The sequence below is a fragment of the Pyrgilauda ruficollis genome, unplaced genomic scaffold (genome assembly GCF_017590135.1).
Source record: "Pyrgilauda ruficollis isolate IOZ18807 unplaced genomic scaffold, ASM1759013v1 scaffold33, whole genome shotgun sequence".
Classification (NCBI taxonomy): Eukaryota; Metazoa; Chordata; class Aves; order Passeriformes; family Passeridae; genus Pyrgilauda; species Pyrgilauda ruficollis.
Window position 1 is genome coordinate 1,847,662 of NW_024524711.1, and position 23,044 is coordinate 1,870,705.

Sequence of the window (23,044 nt, forward strand, 5' to 3'; positions counted from 1 at the left end):
CGCAGCGGCGGCGGCGCGCAGCGAGGCGCCCCGCCGGTCGCAGCCTGGTCGGGACCGGAGGCGGGTCCCGGTCCTGCGGCCCACGCCGGATCTGCGCGGAGCGGCAGCGAGCAGCCCCCCAGCCCCGCGGCGCGCACCTGCCCCGCGCCACGCCGGCGCCTGGAGCTCGCCTGCGGAGGAGTCCAGACGCCCAGCAGGCAAGACCCTCCCCTGCGCTGGCTGCCTGCCGTGCGGCAGCGGTGGGCACCGCACGCCGCAGTGTCCGCAGCGGGGCTGCGCTGCCCGGGCGTGCGAGCTGCCGCACCTCTGTACCGCGATGCGGTGTGCGGCCAGCCCTGCCCTGCCCTGCCTTCTGCTCGACCCTGAGCCCCGCAGAGTCGGGGCTTCGTCGTTCTCCGGGCTTGGCGAACGCACCGAAACGGTGTCAGCCTTGCCAGTGCTTTGCTGCGATGGTGGGAATCGTATCGCCGGAGCTCAGTGCGCTCCGGTGCACCGGGGGCCGAAGGCGAAGCCTGGGCCGGGGCACGGCCGTGGCAGGGCTGGGGGCCGCAGCCGGGCACTGCCTGCAGCGGGCCAGCGGTGCCCACGGGCTGGGCTGGCCGTCTGCAGCCTGCCCGCACACATGCTGAGGAGCCCGGGCCCCAGGGAAGGAAGGGATTATTATCCTGTGTACAGACCCCCACTGTGTCAACACTCTGTGAGGTTGTTAATTGTTGAGTGTATAGGGCTGTAAACCATTGCTCATGCACTGTTTGTTATGTTTTGTGTTGCTTGTGGTTAACCCTGATCTTTTTTCCATAGCTATAAAAAATGCAGGGAGTATATGCCATAGGAAACCCTTTTATTTCTCATTCCTCTCACCTCCGGTCTCACGGGTTTGGTGATGCAGGGGCTGCCTAACCGAGTGGCTGCTGTGCAGCACAAGCAATATTATACAATTTTGTAATAGATTTGTCTACCTCAGCATGCGCCTCTAGCGCAGTGGAGATGAGCTGGGGTTTGCTGCGCGGCGTCCTCCAGCGAGCCCCTGGACAGGGTGGCCCTGTCTCCACTGCTTATCTCCAGCAGATTTGTCCCTTTGCAGGCTGGTGATTGATGGCACGTTCTGTGCTCACCAGCATCCTTGTATCTCGCGTCATCTCATGCCCTTTGCATGCTGGCTTTGTAACTCTTTCATTTTTTGATACCAAGAATTTATGAATCAAAAGATGGGGGAGTGTGGAGGCTGAGTCAGATCGTGAAAAAGGAAAGCCAAATGAGAGTGTGCAATTGCATATCACATTTACAAACATGGTTTCATTCATCTCCATATGTTGCTCCTGTTACTACTAATAAAGCTCTGGTTTCTCAGACTGGAGCTACCCTGGGAACACTGATCTTCCTGGTGTTTTTTCTCTATAGCCTCCATAGTATTTGTGTTACAATATGTTATTTTCCTGATTATGTTTTCATTATATTGAACAGGTTAATGTCAGAAAGAATTTGATAATATGAATGTACTTCCCACACACTCCCTCTTGTTCCTATTATTTGATGTTCAAAGGAGTGACAGTTTATTTACAGGCAGCACTTTCTTTCCCTCTCTACTGGGTAAATTTCCTAATTATAATAACAAGAAAAAAGAAGCTTTTTTTCCTGAGTGCTTACCCTGTTTCCTTCCTCTTTCTTTCCTCATTTTAGTAATGATAGCCAAATCCAGCATGGTAATTTTGGAGCTGCAGGAAATTTACCTGTGTCTACTGAAAGATTTCTACAGAAGCCTCTATAGGCAAAGGGAGCCAGAGACGAAGGTCTACTTTGAGCAGAATGATGTGTGGGGTTTACTTCCCCAGCAGGGAGGTACAACTGTAAAGTAATTAATTTAATCCAGCGTTGAGAGAGAAGGAAGAATCATTGTATTGGGAAAGAGGTTTTTTTCAAGTATCAGATGTAAGATTTAAGCAGCAATTTCAATGACCTTTGTGATTTCTGTTTCAGACAAAAGGCCTAGTACAAGGCTATCATTATCTTCTCCCAGCGTTGTCCTTTGTTCTCCTTGGGTTTAGCCTGTCACTTCCTAGGGTTTGCCTCTGTCCCTTGTTGGGCCAGCAGCACCTCTCACCCATGACTGAGAAGTGCTGTGCTAGCAGGTGATTTTTTTTCCCCACTGCTCATTTCCCATCTCTGCTGCACAAGGTCTTTTTTCCTTCTTGTGACCCTTCCTATTAGTTTCTCTTTTCTGTGTCTTATTTATACTTAAGTATTTCTGCCTTACCAAACATTGTGCTCATTACTTTACCTTCCTCCTCTCTGTTTTTTGTCCAGTCATATCTTTTCTCTCATTTTTGTTCCCGTTCATATATCTTCTTCTTACATCTTTTTTCCCCTCTGTGTCATTCTTTTTAAACCCTCTCCTTCTGTCTCTCCTTTCTGACATCTCACTTCTGTCCACTGCCTAACTCTACCTTCCTCTTGACATTTCTTCTCCAAGCTATTCCTTTGGTCACTGTTCTTTTCTTCCCTTACATTTACATATATTTTACTTTAATATTATGCATATATAGGTATACCTATATTTCCACTCCACATCTTTCACTCTCCAGCTGAAAACAAGAAATTACTCATGCTGATAGTCTGATCCTATTTCTTCCCTTTCTTAGCACCTGAAGTACACTGCTCCTTCCCATCCCATATGTATTGGGTAGACTGAAGAATTAAGTGTGTGGGAAATGTTCCTAAATTCAGATGTGTACTTGAGAAAGCATCTTGCTGAGGCTGCACTGTGAACAGAGCAGATGTTGTGTTCCCACTGACAGTACCAGAGGAGGACTTCAAGCCCCTTGAACTTAAGAACCTAATGACATTCTTTTTACATTTTTCAATTTCAAGGAGTTTTTTTTGTAAATAAAGACTTAAATTTTAAGTGAGGGACACTGCCATATCTTTGAAATATGTCTTAGATGCTGGACTGACCCAAAATAAGACCTCACAAAACATTTTTCTTTTTTTCCCCCAATTGTTTTGCTTTATGCATTTGTTAAGCCACTTTTGTGCAGCTATTAGAAGAAATAGCTGCACAAAAGTGGTTTAACAAATGCAAAAAGTGGAGAAATGCTTTCTCCTCAGCAGAGCTAAGCTCTTCCTCTGAAAAGGGTTCTGTGTGGGGTGAGACTGGGATTTCAGCTTCTCAGCTTTCCTTTTTTCTGGAGCCAGAGGGAGAGAAGATAGCTGTGACTGCAGGATCATATGCATTGGGTGGGAGATGGAAGAATAGATGCATAATCCAAAAATGCTACATTAACCTCAGAGGATGGGGGGAAGAGTTGTTTAATATTTTTTTCCCTTGACTGTCATTGACTACAAACATCATCATTGGGAATCAAAGGCAATTGTTAGAATTTGCTATTTAGATAAGAGTCTCAGTTTTAAAAAATATAATTTATTATTTAAACTACTTTTTTTTGTTGTTGTTCAAAGAGCTTACTACTAAGTGGCTGGAATGAAAACAGCTCCATCCCACAGATTCCACCTCCGCTTTCTGGCAGCTTACCTGACTCATAAAGAGAGTGGGGGGTTTTATGCCACCTACATCAACTCAACATTTTCCTTTGTGGTGAGACTTAATCACCACCCTTGGCATATTATTTCATCGACCCTCTTGGAGTAGGAATTCTTTACCTTTCAAACCAGCCTTAAAAGTTCTTATAAAAGAGGGTGAGGGTTTTTTCCTGAATTTGGTGAAAGTACATAGGTGGTCCAATGCAGCAAGGTTTTCTGTGTTATTTTTTAAAAGATAACCTTTACCTGAGGACCATGGAAGAGAGAGTTTCCGTTTGCTAAGGACATAACTCTGACACGAGATGTGTCACCTGGAGAGTTGAAATCCATGAGCTGAAGGTAGAGGACCATCCCCCAGGTTATCACTGCAGGTGGTGTGTGCTGAGGGGGAAACTGGGTGCTCTTAGCCACAATGATCAAGGATGTGAGTGGGCAAAGTTTGTCAGAGGCAGTGGCTATATTAGACAGAGTCAGGAAAGACAGACATGCCTTTGGGAACATCAGATCTCTCCTTATAACCTGTTTGTGTAACCTCTGTGACTGTCTCTTGAGAGATCATATGAAGTAGACTGTACTTGTCAAGCAGAAAATACTGCATGGGAGAAGACTGCAAGGTAGAAAGGAAAACAAAACACAGAGGTGGTGATGCAATGGGTAGTGTGTACAGGAGGCAATGGAAGAAGGGGTAGGAGAACAGAACCACCCCAGGTTGTTGGGAGTTAAAAACAGGACATGAGTTACACTAGAAAGCTGGGGCAGAAAGCATGTGACATTTTTTCTGAAAAAATTCTTGAAATGATGTGGGAGAAGGGCAGAAAGGAAGGTATTCTGGAGCTCAGCACTTAAAGATAAAACATAGTGTGAAGAGAGGCCAAGGAAGGCATTTGGTAAGAGTCTCCTCATTTCCCTATCACAAAGGCAGGCAGAATCAAGGAACAGGAAGGAAAGGGGAAAATTGAAAGGGCTGAAGTGAACCATTGGTAAATATCAAAGGAGGAAGCATAGGGAAGGGAGGCTGCTTCCACGCTGACAGAAAGGCAGAAGTCCTCTTTGGGTCCTTTGGGGGACCTGGAAATTGACTGAGTGACAAGTGGGGTTCCACAAGATGGGAGACAGAGAACATCCTGTTAGGAAGGAGCTGTCTGACCATACTTAATATAAATATAGGCTGTTTTCATTCTGGATGTGTTTGTCCTAAAATGCACTGCAGGTGCAGCAGCTCTGCTCTGAAGATGTGGAGGCTGCAGCTGTCTGGACCTTCCAGTACCACTCTCCTTTTTCTTACATGCCAGAATTAACCCCATATTGTCTCTTCTCCTGCACTGTGGGTCCTCAGCTGAGCTCCAGTCATCCTCCTTATCAACTGCAGCTGCCTGATAACTGGGACACAGCTCAAGAAAAGGACTTAGCAGTCACCTGCAAAGATATTCTTCTGGAAGCAGAGGCACTAATGAGCTCTGTGGAGGGAGTATGCTGGGAGAGGCACCAGCAGGGAGGGAGAAGAGCAAAGGGTGAGCACTTCATCTGAGGAAGAAACAGCTTGGGAGACTGTTGGACTAAAGCAGTGGGGAAACTAAGGGCATGGAAAGCTCAGGAGGAAAGTGGATGTGGGAGGATGGAGCCAAGGATGGTTAAAGATAAGAGTCTTGTACAGCTAATATGGCACTCCACTGGCATTTTAAACCTGCTGCCTTTCTGAGTTTTGAAAAGTGAACTCTACATTTAATTGTTCTAATTGCTACTGACCATCCAGGACCACTGTCATTTTGTCCAGCAGCCCTCATTTTCTTCACTGCTGGTCTAGTGGTTGCAACCAAGTGTTCAGCATATTACTCTTTGCATCCCTGCCTGATGTAAATATTGGTGTATCCCGAATTATATATACCTTGATTTCTCTGAAAGGGAGATGGTGTTTTTTAGCTTGCATCAGCATAGTGACTAGCACACTGAATTCATGCAATAGCAATAATGATGCTATCACAAATTAGAGGTAAATCAAAACACTATTCACAAGCAATTTGTGCAGTGTGGAATTTGGGCATGGGCTAACTTGACAGCCATTTCTTTTAAAGTTTCTGGAGAGCTGCCAGTTTTTCAACCCTGTGGCTGTTCAAAGTACTGTGGTAGTCTCTACAAATACCACATGTGAGACAGGACCAAGTGACAGCAGTCCTGCTGGGGCTTTGAACCTCCTGGCACTTGTAGTGGATGTGAGAAAAAGGAGGAAGGAACAATAAATAAAAGAATAAAGGAAAGAGAAGTACAAAGTGAAGGACATCTGTGCATTTTGATAACAATTCTTCAGTAGCACAGCACCATAGAAAGTGTTGCCTGGTTAATGTAGAGCAGTTACTTGCTATGCTGGAACCATTTCCTAGAATTTTTTTAAAATCAAGTTTTGTCTTTGAAATATGGAAGGAATGGATTTCTTTGTCTTTCTCCCCTCCTCCCTTGCCTTTATCCTCCCACTTCCAAGTAAGGATGTGAAGTTCCCTTTCATCTCCAGTGTAAATTTATTCATGAACATTTTAAAACGGTTTATTGTCAGTTCTTGTTTCAGAATTTACCTTCAATAACTCTTGTGTCTTTAGTGCTTGCCCCTATCTGTTTCTGGAGAAAAGCCAGCTTGCCTCTTCAGGGGACCTTTGCCAGACCTGGCTGTCCCAGCCCTGCTCCTCTCCTCTCCTCTCCTCTCCTTCCATCTAACAGACTCTCCATTTTCCTGTTTCCTACAGAAGATGACCTCTAATGCTCAGAGGACTCTGCCTGTGGTAATGTGATCTGGTGGCAGCAGCAGAAAAAAGTGTCAGTAGTCTTGGATCATGTTCCCAATCTGGTTATTGAATGATGCGAGATCTGGAGAAGGACATTTATCTTTGTTTCCCTGCAGGCTCCAGTAATAGTCACACATCTCTGATTTACAGTAAAATTGCTTTTACCATGCCAAATTAATTATTAATACACACATTACAGTATTTTCAGTATCCTGTAGAAATGAAATCAGATGCTGTGCCTCTTGCTGTCCTTTAGCTTGTGGCATGGCATGCAGTCCTGTTGGATATACCTGTCTGGTACCCCACCTCCTGCGTTTACAGTCTGTGTTCCCAGGCTTTACCACCATTACAAAGCAGCTTTCACATATCCCTGACTTTTTTGATGCATGCTTTCTGCTATTTTTTCTGAAACCATTTTCAGGACTTGCTGAAATGTGGGTAATGTAACTGGGAAGTGATGATTGAAGTGAGAGACTCATTTAGAAGGAATGTCGGTCATGACTGATTACAGCTGCGCACATCGTGCCCTTGCCTGACACTTTCTCCCCATGAAGGGGGAGAGTTGGTGGTGGTAACGTCCAGGTCTGTTGAGCATACATGCCTTAGACCCATATACATACCTTGAAGGTTGTTAAAAGGTTTTGCTGGGTTTATTTTATCCATGGCATTGAGAATACGTGGTAACTACACAGGTAGATCACTACATTGTGATGTACCTATCACATCACTCATAAACCCTTAATGACCTTGGTCTGGTCTTCAGCCTAATATGGGCACATAGCTTTCCATTTCAGCATGGGTTTATGTCCAAATTCTTGTTCTCGGTCAGTGTGATTTGGCCAAACTACACATTTTGGGGTACAATCTCAGCCTTTGTTTCTTTTTTGCCACACCAGTTATCTGTGGTGCTGGAAAAAGGTTACAGGAACCTGCTAAAGCCTGGGTGTGGGGTGTGTAGGAGGAAGAGGTGCTGCATGTGTCTGCATTGGTTCCCACATAACTCCTACCTTGACTCAGAGCAGCTCTCATTTCTTGGTGAAGCTTTTTCTCCCTCTTCCACCCACTCTCTCCCTATGGCCTGCAGGTGTTGTGCTGTAGCTTCTCTCCTATTTTTGGCTGAATGGCTGAATTAGCACATTTTTAATGGTTGCCTTTTTCAGCACTTATGAAAATAGTCTAGAATTTCGATAATTCTCCATTACTCCATAAAATGCATAAAAATAGTTTGCTTAAATGTGATAGCAGTTTTTTAGGCTTATTGTCATTACTAGTTTAGAGACCATGGTTCCACTGTAGGAGTTATTTAGATATAGCAGCCTTAGTGAGTTTTTGCTCTTCTCCTTTTCCAGAGAAATTGAAATTATGTGGATAAAAAACAAGTGATTTTATTTTGATACAGCACAGAGCAATTTATTTCAAATCTGCAGTTTTTCTTTTCAATAGCATATGGTGTTATGGAATAAGTAAAGCACCTTTCTTCCATTGGTATTACAGACCCCAGTCATCTATGATTTTGGTTCTCACACCCATCTCCACCAGTCTGTGCATTGCACACCACCAAAAAGATATGTAGAGCTTGTGGTGCTTCTGAGCAGTGGAGCTGCTGTGATGCCTTGCTCCTTCTGCCCAGCAGGATTGTCCCAGGTCACTTGGACATCAGCTGCCCCTACATGGTTAGCAGGCTCTGACCTCTCCCTACCTCCAGAGCAATTTTGCTGAGTTAGTCTGAGGATGGGAGCTAAACCCTGCAATTGGACATGGGGTTGCTGCTGACAGGTTGGCTGCCAGTGGATCCAGTTGACTTGAAGTGGGATATGAAGGGAAAAGAAGGCTGTTGCTTGAGGAAAAGATTCTTTAAGCTTATTGTCATTACTAGTTTAGAGACCATGGTTCCACTGGCAGAAGCAGAAAATCCTGATGCTTCTAAAACTTGGAGAGGAAGCTCATGCTGCATTTTATGTGTGAGGTTTGAGTTACTGATAAAACATCAGGAAGGAAGTGAGCCTGCTTGTGTTCTCTGTGGGGCTTCTTGAGGATGGTTGTGATAATACAGAATCATGGGATGCTCCAAGTTAGAAGGGACCCACAAGGATCATCAAATTTAACTCCTACAGGTTTCTCTGAAACCCTGACCCTCTGTGGGAAAGCTGACTGGAGTGTAATTGTAGCAGGTGCTGGTACTGGGTGTACCCCACATATGTTTAACAGGTATGGATCCACAGAAAACGTCGTTCTCCTTTTTGTATTTATTGGATACTTGCTCAAGCATGTAGATCGGAGCTATCCCAAAGCAGGTATACAATGAGTACACTTACAAAGAGCAGATAATAAAGCTTTTTTAACTACTCCTTTATTAACAGTAACAAAACCTTGATAAAATATGAGGTCTGATTTGTGTGAAGTAATGAGCCTTTTGGATTCCGGTGGAAATCAATGTCAGCTGTTGGTGCTAAACATCTCTAAACATTTCACATGTGCTTTCAGACCTGTGTTAAATCCCCATTGACTTCAGACACTCTCTTAATCAGCACAAGGACTGCAGTATTTAGTCTCCTGACAGTTGTTCTTGCAGTATTGTCTCTCTATTGCTCTACTTGACTCATGGGTAAGATTTTATTTTCTTTAAAATTTCAGTGTATCTTCTCTGCAGAGAACTCTGATGTAGGGTCCTGCTCCTTACTTTGTAGGTAATAATACAAAATCTCTGATGGATACCCCTGCAGCCCCGAGAAGTACTTGCAACTTGGGCAGAAGTAGCACAAGAGATTACAGCTGTTACTCGTGATTAAACATGTGCTTTCTGAAAATCATAGATTGAAATTATAGAAAAGAACTGAAAAGATTCCTGTAGTATTCTGAACAGAACTCCCAAGCAATGAGTTAACACAAACACGATAAGTATCAGGCAAAGAGCTTGGACACAGTGCTCTGTTCTGCTTGTATTTGTTCTAAGGAAATGTAAAGATCTATGTGAGCATCATGGGTCTGTGTCAGGGACTGAGTTTGTAGCATTTCTTTCTTTGTCAGTGAGTAGAGGTCATCTTCAATTTTAACCTATAGTCACAGCCCTCTTTTCACTAGAAAACTGCATGTGTATATCCAACTTTGAAAGGTAGCCATATAAATTAAAGCCTTACAGGAAAAGAGATATAAAGTGCAGCAGAGCATGTGGAACTGAGGATGAGGTCTTAATACTGTTACTGAATTACTTGGGAGGAAACCTATGATCTCAAAACTGTTTTCTGCACCCCTCCACTGTTGCAAGAAATCAGGCATTTCAGATTAATTTACCTTATTTTGGGAAATTCTCCTCCTCCTTACTTCAAAGCAAATATTACCTCATCATCACATGCTAGACAACATACCAAGGGAAAAATTCTTTTCAGACCAAAATACAACTATCAGTTTTTGCACGAGGCAACATCACCAGTGTCTCACAATGACTCATCATGCTTCTGATCCACTTTATACCTGAGGCAGAGCTTGCTACCAAATAATCACAAATACTGTTTGTTTTCTCAACTATGACTATATAATGACACCTGAAAGATGAAAAAGTTCTTGTATAGTAGTAGATGGCCATACATAATAAAAGGAAGAGGATTTGAAGTTTGCAGAAATTATCTTTTCCAATAACAGTCGTTTGTTGACACACTGTAATTTGTTAGCTATATTTACGAGATCTCAGAAGTATTTCAGAGCAGGTGAATCCATTAGAAAGCCTTTTCCTTTTGGTGGAAACATTCCCTAATTTTTTACCCTTTGTGTCTCAAAGAAAATTAAACAAAAAACAACAGCAAATTTCATTTAGTATTTCTTGGCATGCCGGAATAAAGCCAAGCATTCTTTCCTTTACATAGTAGGAGAAAATGAGGAAAGGGGCAATAATTGGACAGAATGGACAGAACATTCTTATTTAAGGGGCAGAATTATCAGCAGATGCCCATTGGCTCTCATTTGCTCTAGCAAGGATTAAAGTAGAACATCAGAAGATTAACAAATATCAGAATTTCAGATGTGCAAAAGATGAAAGCTTATTCCTACAAATATTTAACTTGTTACCAAAACCTTCTAAGAACAAAATGCTGATTCTGGAAATGTAACTTTTATGGCTGTTTAGGAAATTGCAGAAAGGGAATGGGGATACATGGATGCCCCAGAGCTCATCATAGCAAGGACAGCTTTCAAAAAGAAAAAAAAAAAGTTTAAAAAATCCAAGTGCTGTTTCCAGCCCTGCATGAGGAGAGGTCCAAAAGGCCAGCTCATAGTCCACCCACCATTACCCATGCACACTGCTGGCAGCAGCTTGGCACTGGTCCTACAGACTCAGCAGCAACGCCAAAAATGAACAAAAATCTTGCAGGAGCTTCTCTGCTTGTCTCTCTCCACTGATATATCAAGCCTAGGGATAAGAGACAGCATCAGGTTCCACGTGGGATTTCTCAGCAGGGCTCCTCTCCCATTTCAGATCTGAGAGACTGTGGTGATTTGTATCTTTGAATGTGTTTTTCCGTTCACTTTCCTTTTAATGATGCTGAAGAAAGGAGTGTCAACACTAAGGAAGATGTATCTGTCACTCGGCACCGCTCTGGTTTCTGGCAGCAGTCAGGCTGCTGCTTGGAGCTGGCTGGAAAAATTACTGTGGTTGGTTTTCTTGTTGGTTTTCTGAGGAAGGAAAAAACTGCCAGCACTGATAACTGATGTAACTCAGAGCACACAAAACCATAAAGAAAAAAATGTTCCCAGAGATTTTTCTCAAAAACTGAAACTTTCCAAATGTGCTGCTTGAAAGTGCCTTCTCTTGCCTGGCTATGCCCTGCATCCCAGGGACCTCAGTGGCCTGGACCTGGAGATGAACACCATCTCTTCTTAGAGGTCCATGTGGGAATCTTGGGCTGCACCATGGGAGATGTCAGTCAAGGGTACACAGCTCATAAAGTGTGTTCTACCCAGTTTCAGTCTCCAAAAGTCACAGAATGGATGAGGTTGGAGGTGCCTCTGGCAAACATCCAGTCCAGCCCATGCTCAGAGCAGGGTCAGCCACTGTGGGTTTCTCAGAGCCGTGTCCAGTCAGATTTTGAGTAGCTCCAAGGATGGAGATCCTACAACCTCTCTGAGCTACCTGTATCCAATGCTTGGTCTGCCTCACAGTAGAGAAGTCAGTCATGCTGGCAACACTTCTAAAATAAAAACCAATAATTATTAACCTCTTCAGGTTCTCCCTCCAACTCTCCCTCTCTTTCTCTCTTTTTTTTTTTTCTTTTTTTTTTTTTTTTAAGGAAACAAAGATATGCAACTTTTTTTTATAAAAATAAACCATTCTTTTAAAGGTCACTTTTTTGTTTTCCTCCTCAAACTCTCTACAAGGACACTTTGGGAATAGTCCCACTACTTCTGTCTTTGTCCCAGTGCAGCAGCTGCTGTGGGTTGCATTGCACTGTTGACAGAAGGATTGGTGATACTGTTGACATTATTAACATTATTTGTTTAGCACCTGGCAAATGCACTCAGGCTCTGCCTGCTGGGCACTGCCCAAATAAACCACAAAGAACACAACCTGTTTTCAAAGAAGGTGTTATTTACCTGTTAAACAGTCAGCTGCAAAGAAATGGAGGGAGAGGAGCACAAGCTTTTGTGCTGATCTCTGAACTTCAGCATCATTGCTTCCCCCATTGCATCTGTACATGGGAAGGGAGTGACATCTGGGCTGTGCTGCCCAAGGGTATTGGCTGATCAAATGGACAGAGATGTCCTGCAGATGTGACCTGTTCTGGAGCCCTATGAAACCACTCTGGTCTCTGTTGAGTTCTCTATTCATTTTTTTTAAAGCTGCAATAGAAGTGCACTTAAGAATTAATATTTATTTTAGAAGGACATACTTTTCAAAATGCTTAAGAAATACTCATTTGCATTTTTCAGTTGTGGTGTTTTTCAGTCAGGAAATGAGCTTAAAAGAAAAAGGAGCAAGTGCACAGTTATTTGTTCCTGTAGAAAAAATCATTTTCCATTGAAAAGGCATATTTTCAAGTCTACAAACAGGGGATTTCTTTTCCCAATACTGTTTCCCAAATAGGTAAAAAAAGGAAGAAAACTTGTGATTTCACCAGAGGAAGAAAATGTTGTGTTTAAGGAGGCAGGTGTCAGTTTTGAAAGGTGTCCAAAACTTTTGGGGCAGTCCAGCACTTGCCATTCTAAATGCCACCACTGGGAAGAATGCCAGAAAAAATTAAGAAAGGACATGAGGGGCAGAGTCAAAAACTTAGCACATGAAAATCATGCCTTTGGAGAAGGAACTGCTTTTCTGGAGCAGAAACCCAGCTCTAAGGACACTAGTGCTGACTTCAGCTTCTAGACAGGAGGGTGTTTTGGAGGGCTGTGGTGGAGACCTCCCTTCCCCTCTCCACAGCATCCCAAGCAATGCCAGTGGGTGCCGGAGCCCAGCCCTGGTGCTCGCTGCAGGCAGGAGGCAGCATCACACGGGCTGATTTGGAGCCATGGAGGTGATTGGGAAGCAGGAGCTGGTACCCACTGAGGTGTAGGTGGGCACATAAATCCAGCCTCAGGATCAAAGGTGTCTCCTCCCACAGGGAGCAACCAGGAACTCCGTGTAGGCTTGTTTGCAGCAGTGCTGCTGCATCTGGCTGTGACTGCAGATGGAGAAATCAAACATCTCACTCACTCTTTCCCAAGGAGGAGAGGCAGGGCTGAGCATGCAGCCATTGCCTTGGCACAGGCACTGTTTAGGGCCTTCTCAGATACTTCAGAGTGTGCAGACCATATGTTACATCCCAGCTTTCTCTCTTCTGTTTACTTCTATCCATTTTCCCATGTGCCATCAGCCCTGAAGCTCTTTTTTCTCTACTAGTCTCTCTTGGCCAGCAGACTGTAATTCCTAGGTCATCTTCAAAGGAGATGCAGAGCAGTAAAATCCAAGCCCTGGGGTGATGCTGTAAGCTTATCCTCCAGCAAAACCTGGAGGAGCCTTGTCTTTCAAGGCAGCATTTGAAGTGTTCTCTGAAACACAAAACCATTTACCAGGTTGCAACACAGCTATTCCCCTTGGTCCATGAAGTAAAGCACATGTAAATTTGTAGTGTAGGGGACGCACCCAGTTTTTTCATGGGTTAACATACTGGTTTTTTGTTACTGCACTTCTGGATGAGAGCAGTCAGCTGCAGGTCATGGCTCTGCACGTCGTGACCTAATGAAGAAAAACTCAGAGGGAGGATCAGGCATCTTTGGTGTAAACTGTCCAGCAAAGGCGTGCTCTCTCGAAAGCAAAAAGCATCAAATAACAGGAAATAATTTTTTCCATCAACATGTAGCCTGAAAGCACTTTGCTTTGTGACTCCTATCCACATTTCTGTTTCTCGGCCAGGTGATTCCTGCCACCTCCTCTAAGCTTTTCTACTCTCTGGTATTTTTTGACAGCAAATGTGGATACTGATATATTCCTGTAGCTCAGCCATCTAGCTTAAAACTGTATTATTTTTTGTATTTCACTGGAAAACATGGTGTCAAACAATAGCCACAGAAATGCAAGCACCTGCAAAATGAACTTCTATCTACATGCAAATAAAAAGAGTTTATTGGACATTGCAAACTACATAAAATAATTTTGACCGGTCTCACGTAAAGGTGCCTGGAGTGATACCTCGCAACAGTCTTGGGCCCATTCCAGCAAGACTTGATTTAATCCATGCTGCAGTTAGTGTTTTCCTTGGAACTGCAGTGTTCTTCTCAGAAAGATGTTCAGGTTCCATCTCATATTTACTGAGTAGATGCCAATTAGGCTTTTGTTCAGAGATGTTGACAAGGCCAGACTTGTAGGTATTTAAACAGAAAACAACAAAAAAAAAAAAAGCACAAGCCAGAGAAATTCTTGCTGGCAGTTCAGAAATACTCACTCAGGGTCATGGTGTGTTTGTCTCAGATTCTGAGCTGTTACTTGCCTCCAACTCAGATCTCTCATCTTGCAGTGCAATTATTCTGTAGAAGGTCAAAAAAAGAATTAGATTTTTTTTCTGTTCTCTCCAAGCAGCTCCAAGACACAGCGAAAGAGCTCTCAGGATGCCAGAGCCAGCAAAGTCAACCTCAGCTCCCAAAAAGGGCTCCAAGAAAGCCGTGACAAAGACCCAGAAGAAGGGTGATAAGAAGCGTCACAAAAGCAGGAAAGAGAGCTACTCCATCTATGTCTACAAGGTGCTGAAGCAAGTCCATCCTGACACGGGCATCTCCTCCAAGGCCATGGGCATCATGAACTCCTTTGTCAATGACATCTTTGAGCGCATTGCTGGGGAAGCCTCCCGCCTGGCCCATTACAACAAGCGTTCCACCATCACATCCCGGGAGATTCAGACCGCCGTGCGCCTGCTGCTGCCCGGGGAGCTGGCCAAGCACGCGGTCTCAGAGGGTACCAAGGCTGTCACCAAGTACACCAGCTCCAAATAGCCAACGTCCCCTGTGCAGCGGGACCGCCGAGCACCGGGCCCTCCACGCCAGCACGGGTAGGCAGCCATGGTCTGGGTGAATGGTCACAGCTATTATCCACAGCAATTCGCAGCCTGGGCATGGGCATGAGAAGCTGCCCAGAGGAAGAGGAGACAGCAATCTGGATGTCAGCTGATTTTCATCATCTGTTCAGGATGTGGGAAGGATTTGCCGAGGCTGGTAGTGGAGGCCCCTGCTTTTACATCTCATTCAAAGGACTGACCAGCCGTGGTATATCCAGTCTCCTCTGTGCTTGGCAAGCATTCATGTTTGGCACTGGGAGGGGGGACTGACAGCAGCAACACAGAGACACCATCACTGAAGTCTTCCTGTTTGACTGCTTTCTCACAGTCATCTGATATGGGTGCTGAAGAGTCAGCGCTGCATCCTCTCTCTCAGAGCCTGAATCCCTCCTGGTGTGCAGTGGCTCAGCCCACCCTGTGCTGGCAGAAGTGGCATCAACAGCTACCAGGCACATATTGATTCAACAGCTATCTGTGCTTGACAGCCTGTTTTAAAGAGCAAGCCTGGCAGGCAGGCAGATGCCCACGTTGATACCAAGCACTAATCCTCCTCCTTGCTCCTGATGGATGAGCCATGGAGCAGGATGAAGGTGCTGGTGCTGGAGCTGCCCACTGCCTCCCACCTTGTGCTGAGGTGGAGGGATGGACAAGGTGGGATGCTGGGAGTGGGTCTCTGTCTTTCCTGGCTGCTGCTTTGCCTGCCTTAGGACTTGCTTTGGCATGCAAGACATTGCTAATTCTGCTGCTTTTCAGAGACTTTTCCTGCCTTGATGCTGCCTGGGTTTTCCCTTCCACCATAAGTGTGGGCAAGATGGGGTGGTGCCCAAGGGGGTCCCCTCTCCTGTGAGCAATAGAGTGGTGCAGGACAAACAGCACAGATGTTTTGGGCAGGGACTGAGGATTTGGGAAGGCATCTGGTGTGGGAGCACAGTGGTTAGTGCATTTTGAGGGGTGGGAGGAAGCTGGCTCCCCACAGAGATCACTGCAGGCAGCTTGCCTGGCCCTGCCCTCCCTAACTCATTCAGCAGTTAGAAAGCAAAAGCAAAATTGGGGGCTGGGTGGATATATAGGGACACTTGCCTGCATCCCAGACATTTAAAAGATTAAATAGTTTTAAACTACTTCAGATACTCCCCATATCTTTTCAAAGTCCACAGTAAGGTGAGCAATAATAAAATCATGATAAAGCCATAGAGGTTAAGGGAGGAATGTCTTAGTTACAGGTTTATCTTGCCCAGACTGCTGGATAGCAGAAGGGCCTGTGTAGAACTGGTGTGAAGTTGAAGCTTCCTACTCAAAACACAAAATTAGCCAACATTAAAAAAAATCAAAGCCTCTGGTAGGCAGTAACACTGAAATAAAAAAGATTCATGTCTAAAATAAGGACAGCTTTCTGCAACTTACTCTGTAAATAAAAGGAGCAGCAAGGAAATAGGATCCAGAACCATGTGCAGATTCTCCCTGATCTTCAGGATCTTGTTTTTAATTAAAAGGTAAATTCATATCCCAAAATAGCAGCCATGCAGTACATGTCTAGCTTTCCCCTGCATTTATCTCTATCCTGTTTCTTTACACTTTGAGAGTGATTGGGACCTTTGGCAAATTTATGTTGCTTTTGGAGCTGTGGGGCTCTGCAGCTCCAGAAGATTCGCACTGCAGTCATTTTTGCAGTTGGTCTGAGGCACAGCGGGCTCAGAAGCCTGAGAGCAGCCTGGCTCTTGTGTGGTCTGTGTGCAGAAGTGTTTTTGGCCAGTTTGCTTCTGGGCTGCTCACACACCCCTGCTCTGGGTGTGAGCACCCCACACTTGAGAGGGGGCTTTCCTCCCACACTCTGCCCTGAGATACCCCACAGCTGTGTCTCACAGCCCAGTGCCAGCAGGAATCTCTGCTGACAGCTCTGAGAAAGAGCAAAGCCCAGCTCCCTGAGTGCCAGCACCCACAGGGAGCAGCTCCCAGCAGCAGCACCTGTATTCTGTATCAGTTCCATTGGTAACCTGGGCCTCTTGGCCAGGACACTTTGCAGGTGACAGCTCAGTACTTCCTTTTGTTTCCAACCAAATAGTCAAAATCAGATACCAAAGATTAACATGGACCTGCAGTGGGCCTAGAGCCACCATCCTTGGCACCTCTGCCACAAGAAATCCGGGCAGTGGATGGTGCATCAGGGGGACTGTTGGGAGTGAAGGGCTGGATGGCATTGCTGGAGCTCTCTTCTCCTGTCCCTATGAGCTGCAGGTCAGAACTCATCCCTGTGGGGAGTTCTCTTGAAGGCAGGAATTGAGAGTGGAATGAACCCACTGCAGTCCAAGCAGTGTGTTTGAGCCAGGACACACATCTCCCAGGATCACCTGGCACAGCCTCTAAACTCTTGCTCTTTTGAGCAGAGCGGAGTCCCACTTGAGTCTCTACAGGCTGCAAGAAATCAGGATAATAAAATGAGGTATTGGCCCTCCAGGGTCTCCTGGGCAGCTCAGGGAGCCAGGAATGAGGCTGGGCACGCAGATGAGAACTCCTCACTCCATAACTCCATACTCATACTCAGAGTACTGGTCCATTTTCTTCTGCCACTGTTGTCATTCTCCATTTTTGGAGATTGTTTCAGAGAGAGGAGAACCAGTGATTTAGAGCTACAAAAATACTTGAAGGCTTAAAGAAGATTTTTATATTGTCTAAAGCCAAGTGACTGAGACTGATCATGTCCATGCATTTATAGTTTAGGTTGTCTTTTTACGCATCATTTCCACTTCACTGTCCATTTGTATTTTTCTTTTTCACTCACTCCTGACAATGTGAAGCACAGGATTGAGGAACTGATCAATTTTAAAACAAACCTTTTTATTTTTTTCCTTTCTTTCAAGCTTTGTTTCAACCCTGTTCTGGTGGCTGCTCTGTTGTACAGATATTTGTGCCAGCAAAGGGAAGGGATGATCCAGGAAAGGCAAGGCTGGTATAAGCTAGGACTGACACAGAAAGCATTTGGGAAGTTAATGTACAGGACACCATCCACAGCAGTTAAATGGAAATTAGTTTGCATCTGGTGAGCTTGGGCTGAGCCTTAATATTAGAGGCAACAGAAGGTGGTCTAGAAGTTCAAGGATTGATTGTCCACTAAGTAATCTGAGGTGTGACATGCTTCACAGTTTCCTGGTAAGGAGGTTTGCTGCAGAAGATGGATTCTGCACTACAGGATCAGTGTTTTTAAAGAATACATATTTCCAGCTCTGGAATTGAGAAAATGTTTTAAAACTGAAGATAATATACCAAGCCCCACTGTCCCTACCTGATTCCTACTGCAGTCCCAAAAGCATCTCTGGGCCATGCCTGTGTTTTGCCAATTGAAGGAAATCAACTACAGATAGAAAATTGGAAAGGAAGATGAGAAAGGTAATACAGCCTTGATACTAACCTCATATTAACCCCAAGGATATCACTGTATTTGTTATTTGTTATTTGTTTCAGTGTACAATTTAAAAGGGAAAACAAGCTGCTGTAGATCTTCTGATTTTCCACCCTGCTTCCCCAGAAGGGCCTAAAGTCCATCTGCCTTTCACAGCAGAGTTCAGCCTATAAGGAGCTGAGTGGCCACCTGCAGGGAGGCTTGCTCCTGCTCAGGACAGACAGGTTTTTAGTCAAGCATGGGGAAAAGGAGCAAAAACAAGTGTGGAGGATGAGTGCCTGTCCTGGACACAACTGTGTGCCCCACAAAGGGACACTAAAGAGTCCTGCCCAGTGGAGCTGTGTGGCCTGTGCACTCTTCACTCTGGTGAGAGCCATCCCTGTGGGTAGCCCCAAGTCCTGCCACCCCTGGAGTAGAGTTTGGCGTGGCCTCTGCATAGCCCTGAGCATCTGTTCCATCATAGCATTTCCTGACAGTTTACATCCAGATCAAATTGTTTACAGGGAAAGGAAGAATAGGAGCTGAATAATAGAATTACTGACAGGATTTGGAGAGTTTCCTGGGACCACCACTTGGGGAGCGATCTTTCATGCTTACTCCATGCATGGTATCTCTTGGGCTTATGTACACAGAGTTTTTCTGACAATGAGTGTTACATCAAGTTTGATCCATGTTATATTGCTGCTGGGTTATGACTTTCGTGCTAATTACCTGCTTTCTGTTAAGTGTCTAAATAAAATGTAACTTCCAACCTGTTGGAAGTCAATGGTACCAAGCTGTTGGGGTGTCTTTGCTTCTGCCTTATCACTAATGTTCCCCCAAGCTCTGCATTTCTCCTTCTCCATGGTATTTCCTCCAGACCTGGGGTGACAGCAGCCACCCTTCCAGCAGAGATGGAGCACAGCTGATCCTGACAAGAGGGTCAGACAAAAACCAGAGGAGCCCCTCACTGAAGGGATGTCACAGGCTGCCCCTGGAGTCCTCATGGGGTGTCACTCAACCCAAACATGAGTGCAACATAAACATCTGTGTTTCTCAAGCCCTTCCAATGATCTTGTCCCAAGCAGAGCAGAGCCTGCAATCTGTGCTTGCCACACTCCTGCTTGGGGTGTGCTCTGCCCTGCACCCATCATTTACCCCCAAGCAGGAACAGTCTGGACTGAACAATGTGAGATTCTGGGGCTGAAGTGTTTTATGCACATTCAGAATTTCTGTTGAATTAACAACTGCTAACACTAGAAACATCTTTTCTTGGACTCTGAGAAGTTTATAGGCAACAACCATGGGATGAGATGTAGCATCTGAAAACACTAGAAAGAAAAAGATCTTCCTTTTAAAGAATGATTGGTGAATACACTCCAGTGAAACACTTACCTGCTGGACATCAGCATCATAATGCATCCTCTGGAGTGGAAAATGCATGTGCCATGCTGGACACTGTCTACTAGAGAAACAAGTTAGGACTTCAGATATGGCATATAACAGAAATCAGAGCTAAAAATGTTTATGGTGTCTCTAAAGAAATACAAGCGTAACATAATTGAGAAAATCACTATTTAGAGAAAAAATCCCAACTTAAAACTAGTTGATCTGAAGTATTTATTTCCAAGGAAATAAATTTTGCTACTTGTACTGATTTCCATTTTCATACTCCTTTCCCGAGACACACCCGCAGCGCACTTTCAAAACAGAGCTGATGCCAAGGTATCACAAAGACCCAAACCAGGTTATAAAAGGCACAGCATAACTCTGTGGTCATGCTTAAGAGTTTCAGGCAGTTTTCTTAGGTCTATGGAGCTTAGATCTAAGCATGAAAGAAAGTTTTTTACCTCAATTTTCTGTGTGGCTCCTGCACTTGCTTTGATGGTTACGTGATTCTGTTACCCTGGCTTACATGAAAGATGTAAGAGATGTTTTGTTTCAAAATAGTTAGGGTTAATAAACACAGATTTGTGGGAATGAGGAATGGAGCTTCTGCTTTCTCATATAATGGAAAGCTGTTCTCAAAAACATTTCTCATTTTCTCCCTTGAAGTACTTGATTGAACAAAAAATACACCATTTTCTGCCTTTTAATGTCCATAATGCTAATTCTATCCCCTGTCAAAAAAAAAAAAATCTCTTACAGAAATTTATTTAGAAAAAAAAAAATCTCACAGTTTTAATTGTCTTCTAATAAAAGAAGAATATTCCAATAGCAATAGAAATGAGAAGGTTGGTGGGAATGGGAAAGGAATGGCAAGGGGTGGGTGTGAGGCACCAGAAGGGACCAAAGGCAGGAGACTGTAAGTGAATGCTGCAGGACTGGCAGATGCTGGTGAGAACTCTCTGAGGATCTTACCAAGATGCCAGCGCACACAGTGTGCTGCTGTCTGGAGACAGGAAATGAAGGACAGGGAGTGAATCCTGGTAGCTCCCAGGGTTGGGGCAGGATGGACGGTGTAGCTGGTACCAGAAAAGGTACAAAGGCACATCCAGAGCCAGCATATGTCACCAATTCAAGAGCAGCACAGGAAATGTGGTGCAGACATGAGGGCATCATCCCTCATGCTCAGATTGCAAAGTTGGGCACGAATATCCTGCGTGCTGGTCAGACAGCTTGGATACAGCCATCTCATGAGGGTGCTGCTGCTGTAAAATAACTGTGTCTGCCTACATGGAGACAAAGTCACCTCCTATAGGGATTTGTGTTCAGTTTGCTACACTGTGGCTGCTCATCAATCTTTTGGGTACATCCAGCCTTGGGGCAGGAAAACGTTCTCATCTTCTGGGCACCGCTCCCATTTATGGGTCATTAAACCTCCTCCTAATCAGGTGTGGAGAGAATTCTTTATACAAAGTACAGCCCTATTTGCCAAGACTTACTTAGAAAAATGTCCAGCACCACTTTTCAAATAAACCAGGAGGTGTTTCTGACCTGATCTGCCCCATGGACTCCACACATTCTGATGAATACCATGCCTGCCTCTGAAAAACTCACTCTGGACAGGAGAGCTACGAGCGCAGCTGATACAAGCACCCAGCGTGCAATCTTTGCCTGACACTGCCTGGAAGTAAAAAACAAAAAAGGAGGGAACATAAGTGCATCGAAATAACACTGAATTTCACTAAAGTGAAGGAAATGTGAGGGTATTTTTTTTTTTTTTTGTAGGCTTTTGGTTTGTTTGGATTACCATAGTATTCAAGGGATTCAAGGAAGCCTGGTCTTGCAGGCAGAGATGGAAAGAGGCTATTGAACTGCTCCATCCCAATAAAACCTGCCCTTGCACAAAGCTTTCTGAGGCATGACTAAGTTATAGCAAAGTGGGAAGCCTGTGACAGTAAGGGCTGCCTGAGCATGCTGAGAGGAAGATGGTTGCTTTGTTGGGAGGTTGCTTTTTTGGGACGAGCAAGTATCTCACAACTAATTTCTCCTGTCATCAAGGTAATAAAAAGTCATATCTGACTATTGACTTCAGAGATGCAGGATCTGCCCATCTCTTCCACAAACACCCTGCAAATGCTACATCCACTGCGCTCACACTGAGTCCACGCTGCTCCCCTGCTGACTTGCACTCTGGCCCTGGGTCAGAGCCAAACAACTTCAGCTTGAAGTGGAGCTTCAAGTAGAAGCAAAAGCATAAAATCAGAATTCATCCCCCAGTGCCTCTTGCAGCTTGTTTTGTAGTGAAAGGACCGAGACACCTCACGCTGCAGCTGATCTTGGCTAACAAAAGCTGTCTCAGCGGGTCTGCCAGCAGCCACTGGCAGTCACTGAGCAGGAGGGAGCCCGAGCTCCCTTAGCACGGATGGTTCGGCACAAAGAAGCGTTCCCAGCTCAGCAGCAGGCATCTCGCTCCTCTGGCATCACGCCTCTCCTCAGGTTTTAAACACAAGGGGAAAAAAGTCCCTACAAAACCCTGATTCTGTCAATCCCCTGAACAAAGGCCTGAAATGCTCTTTCTGGCATTTCAGTGTCTTTGGATGGAAAAGAGAGAGCTCAGGACTGCACACACCATCTCTTTCAGAGCCGGCTTGGCTGATGGGTCACCTCCTGCGGTACCTGCTGGCTGCAGGAGGATGCGGCTGCAGGAGGATACGGCTGCAGGAGGATGCTGAGCACCCTGAGCTGCAGCAGGGCCATGCACACAGGCAGCTGTGTGCATGCAGGGTGAGCAGGGGCCTCCCTGCCCCGGGGAAGCTCAGCCGTGTTTTAAAGGGATTAGACGTGCATAGATGGCAAGAAGGATTTTCATAACAAAAGATTGAATAGATGCAAGTTTGCAAGCAGCAGTAGCTCTCTGCTTTATGGGAAAGTTACACTAGATACAAAGAAACTGCAGGAAGAAATCTTATCCCACCCTGCCAGCTGCTGTGGGGCTTGCAGCATCCTCAGAAACAGCCCAGACCTGCTGGTCCAGGCAAGGAGCCCTCCCTAGGCAAAGGCAGAACAGGAGGTCATGCCCTAGCTGCCCTACTCATGCAAACGAAGAGTCAGTTCAGACTGTTCTGAAAGAAATACTCAGGTTTTGGAAATTTTTCATCTCTTTTTTTGTTTCTGTTTTGGTTTTTCTGTTTCTTTTGCTTTTGTTTTTGTTTGTTTTGCTTTGTTTATAATTTACCATTTTGATAAAATTATTCATGTTTTCTTTGGGCTTTAACCTGGCTGTGGGTAGCTTTGACACGCAGCTACACAACTGTGAAGGAGCAGGCAACAGCTCTGAAAGTGGTGGGGAAAATGTGAAGGCAACCCCACTATCAGCAGTTTTGCTTCTGGGAACAAAGATGCCAAAGCTGAACAACTTTCTGCTGATGTTCTCTCTGTTTGTCTCTATCAAGCTGTCT

General features: G+C 44.9%; 1 protein-coding gene across 1 annotated transcript; it reads left to right on the plus strand.

Annotated features, from left to right (window-relative positions):
- Positions 1-7: 7 nt before the first annotated feature.
- On the plus strand, positions 8-18,990 carry LOC121357421 (histone H2B 5-like). Its single transcript, XM_041474680.1, has 2 exons — positions 8-197; positions 14,353-18,990. The coding sequence occupies exon 2, from the start codon at positions 14,382-14,384 to the stop codon at positions 14,760-14,762; it is 381 nt and encodes a 126-aa protein (XP_041330614.1). The 5' UTR covers positions 8-197; positions 14,353-14,381; the 3' UTR covers positions 14,763-18,990.
- Positions 18,991-23,044: the final 4,054 nt, after the last annotated feature.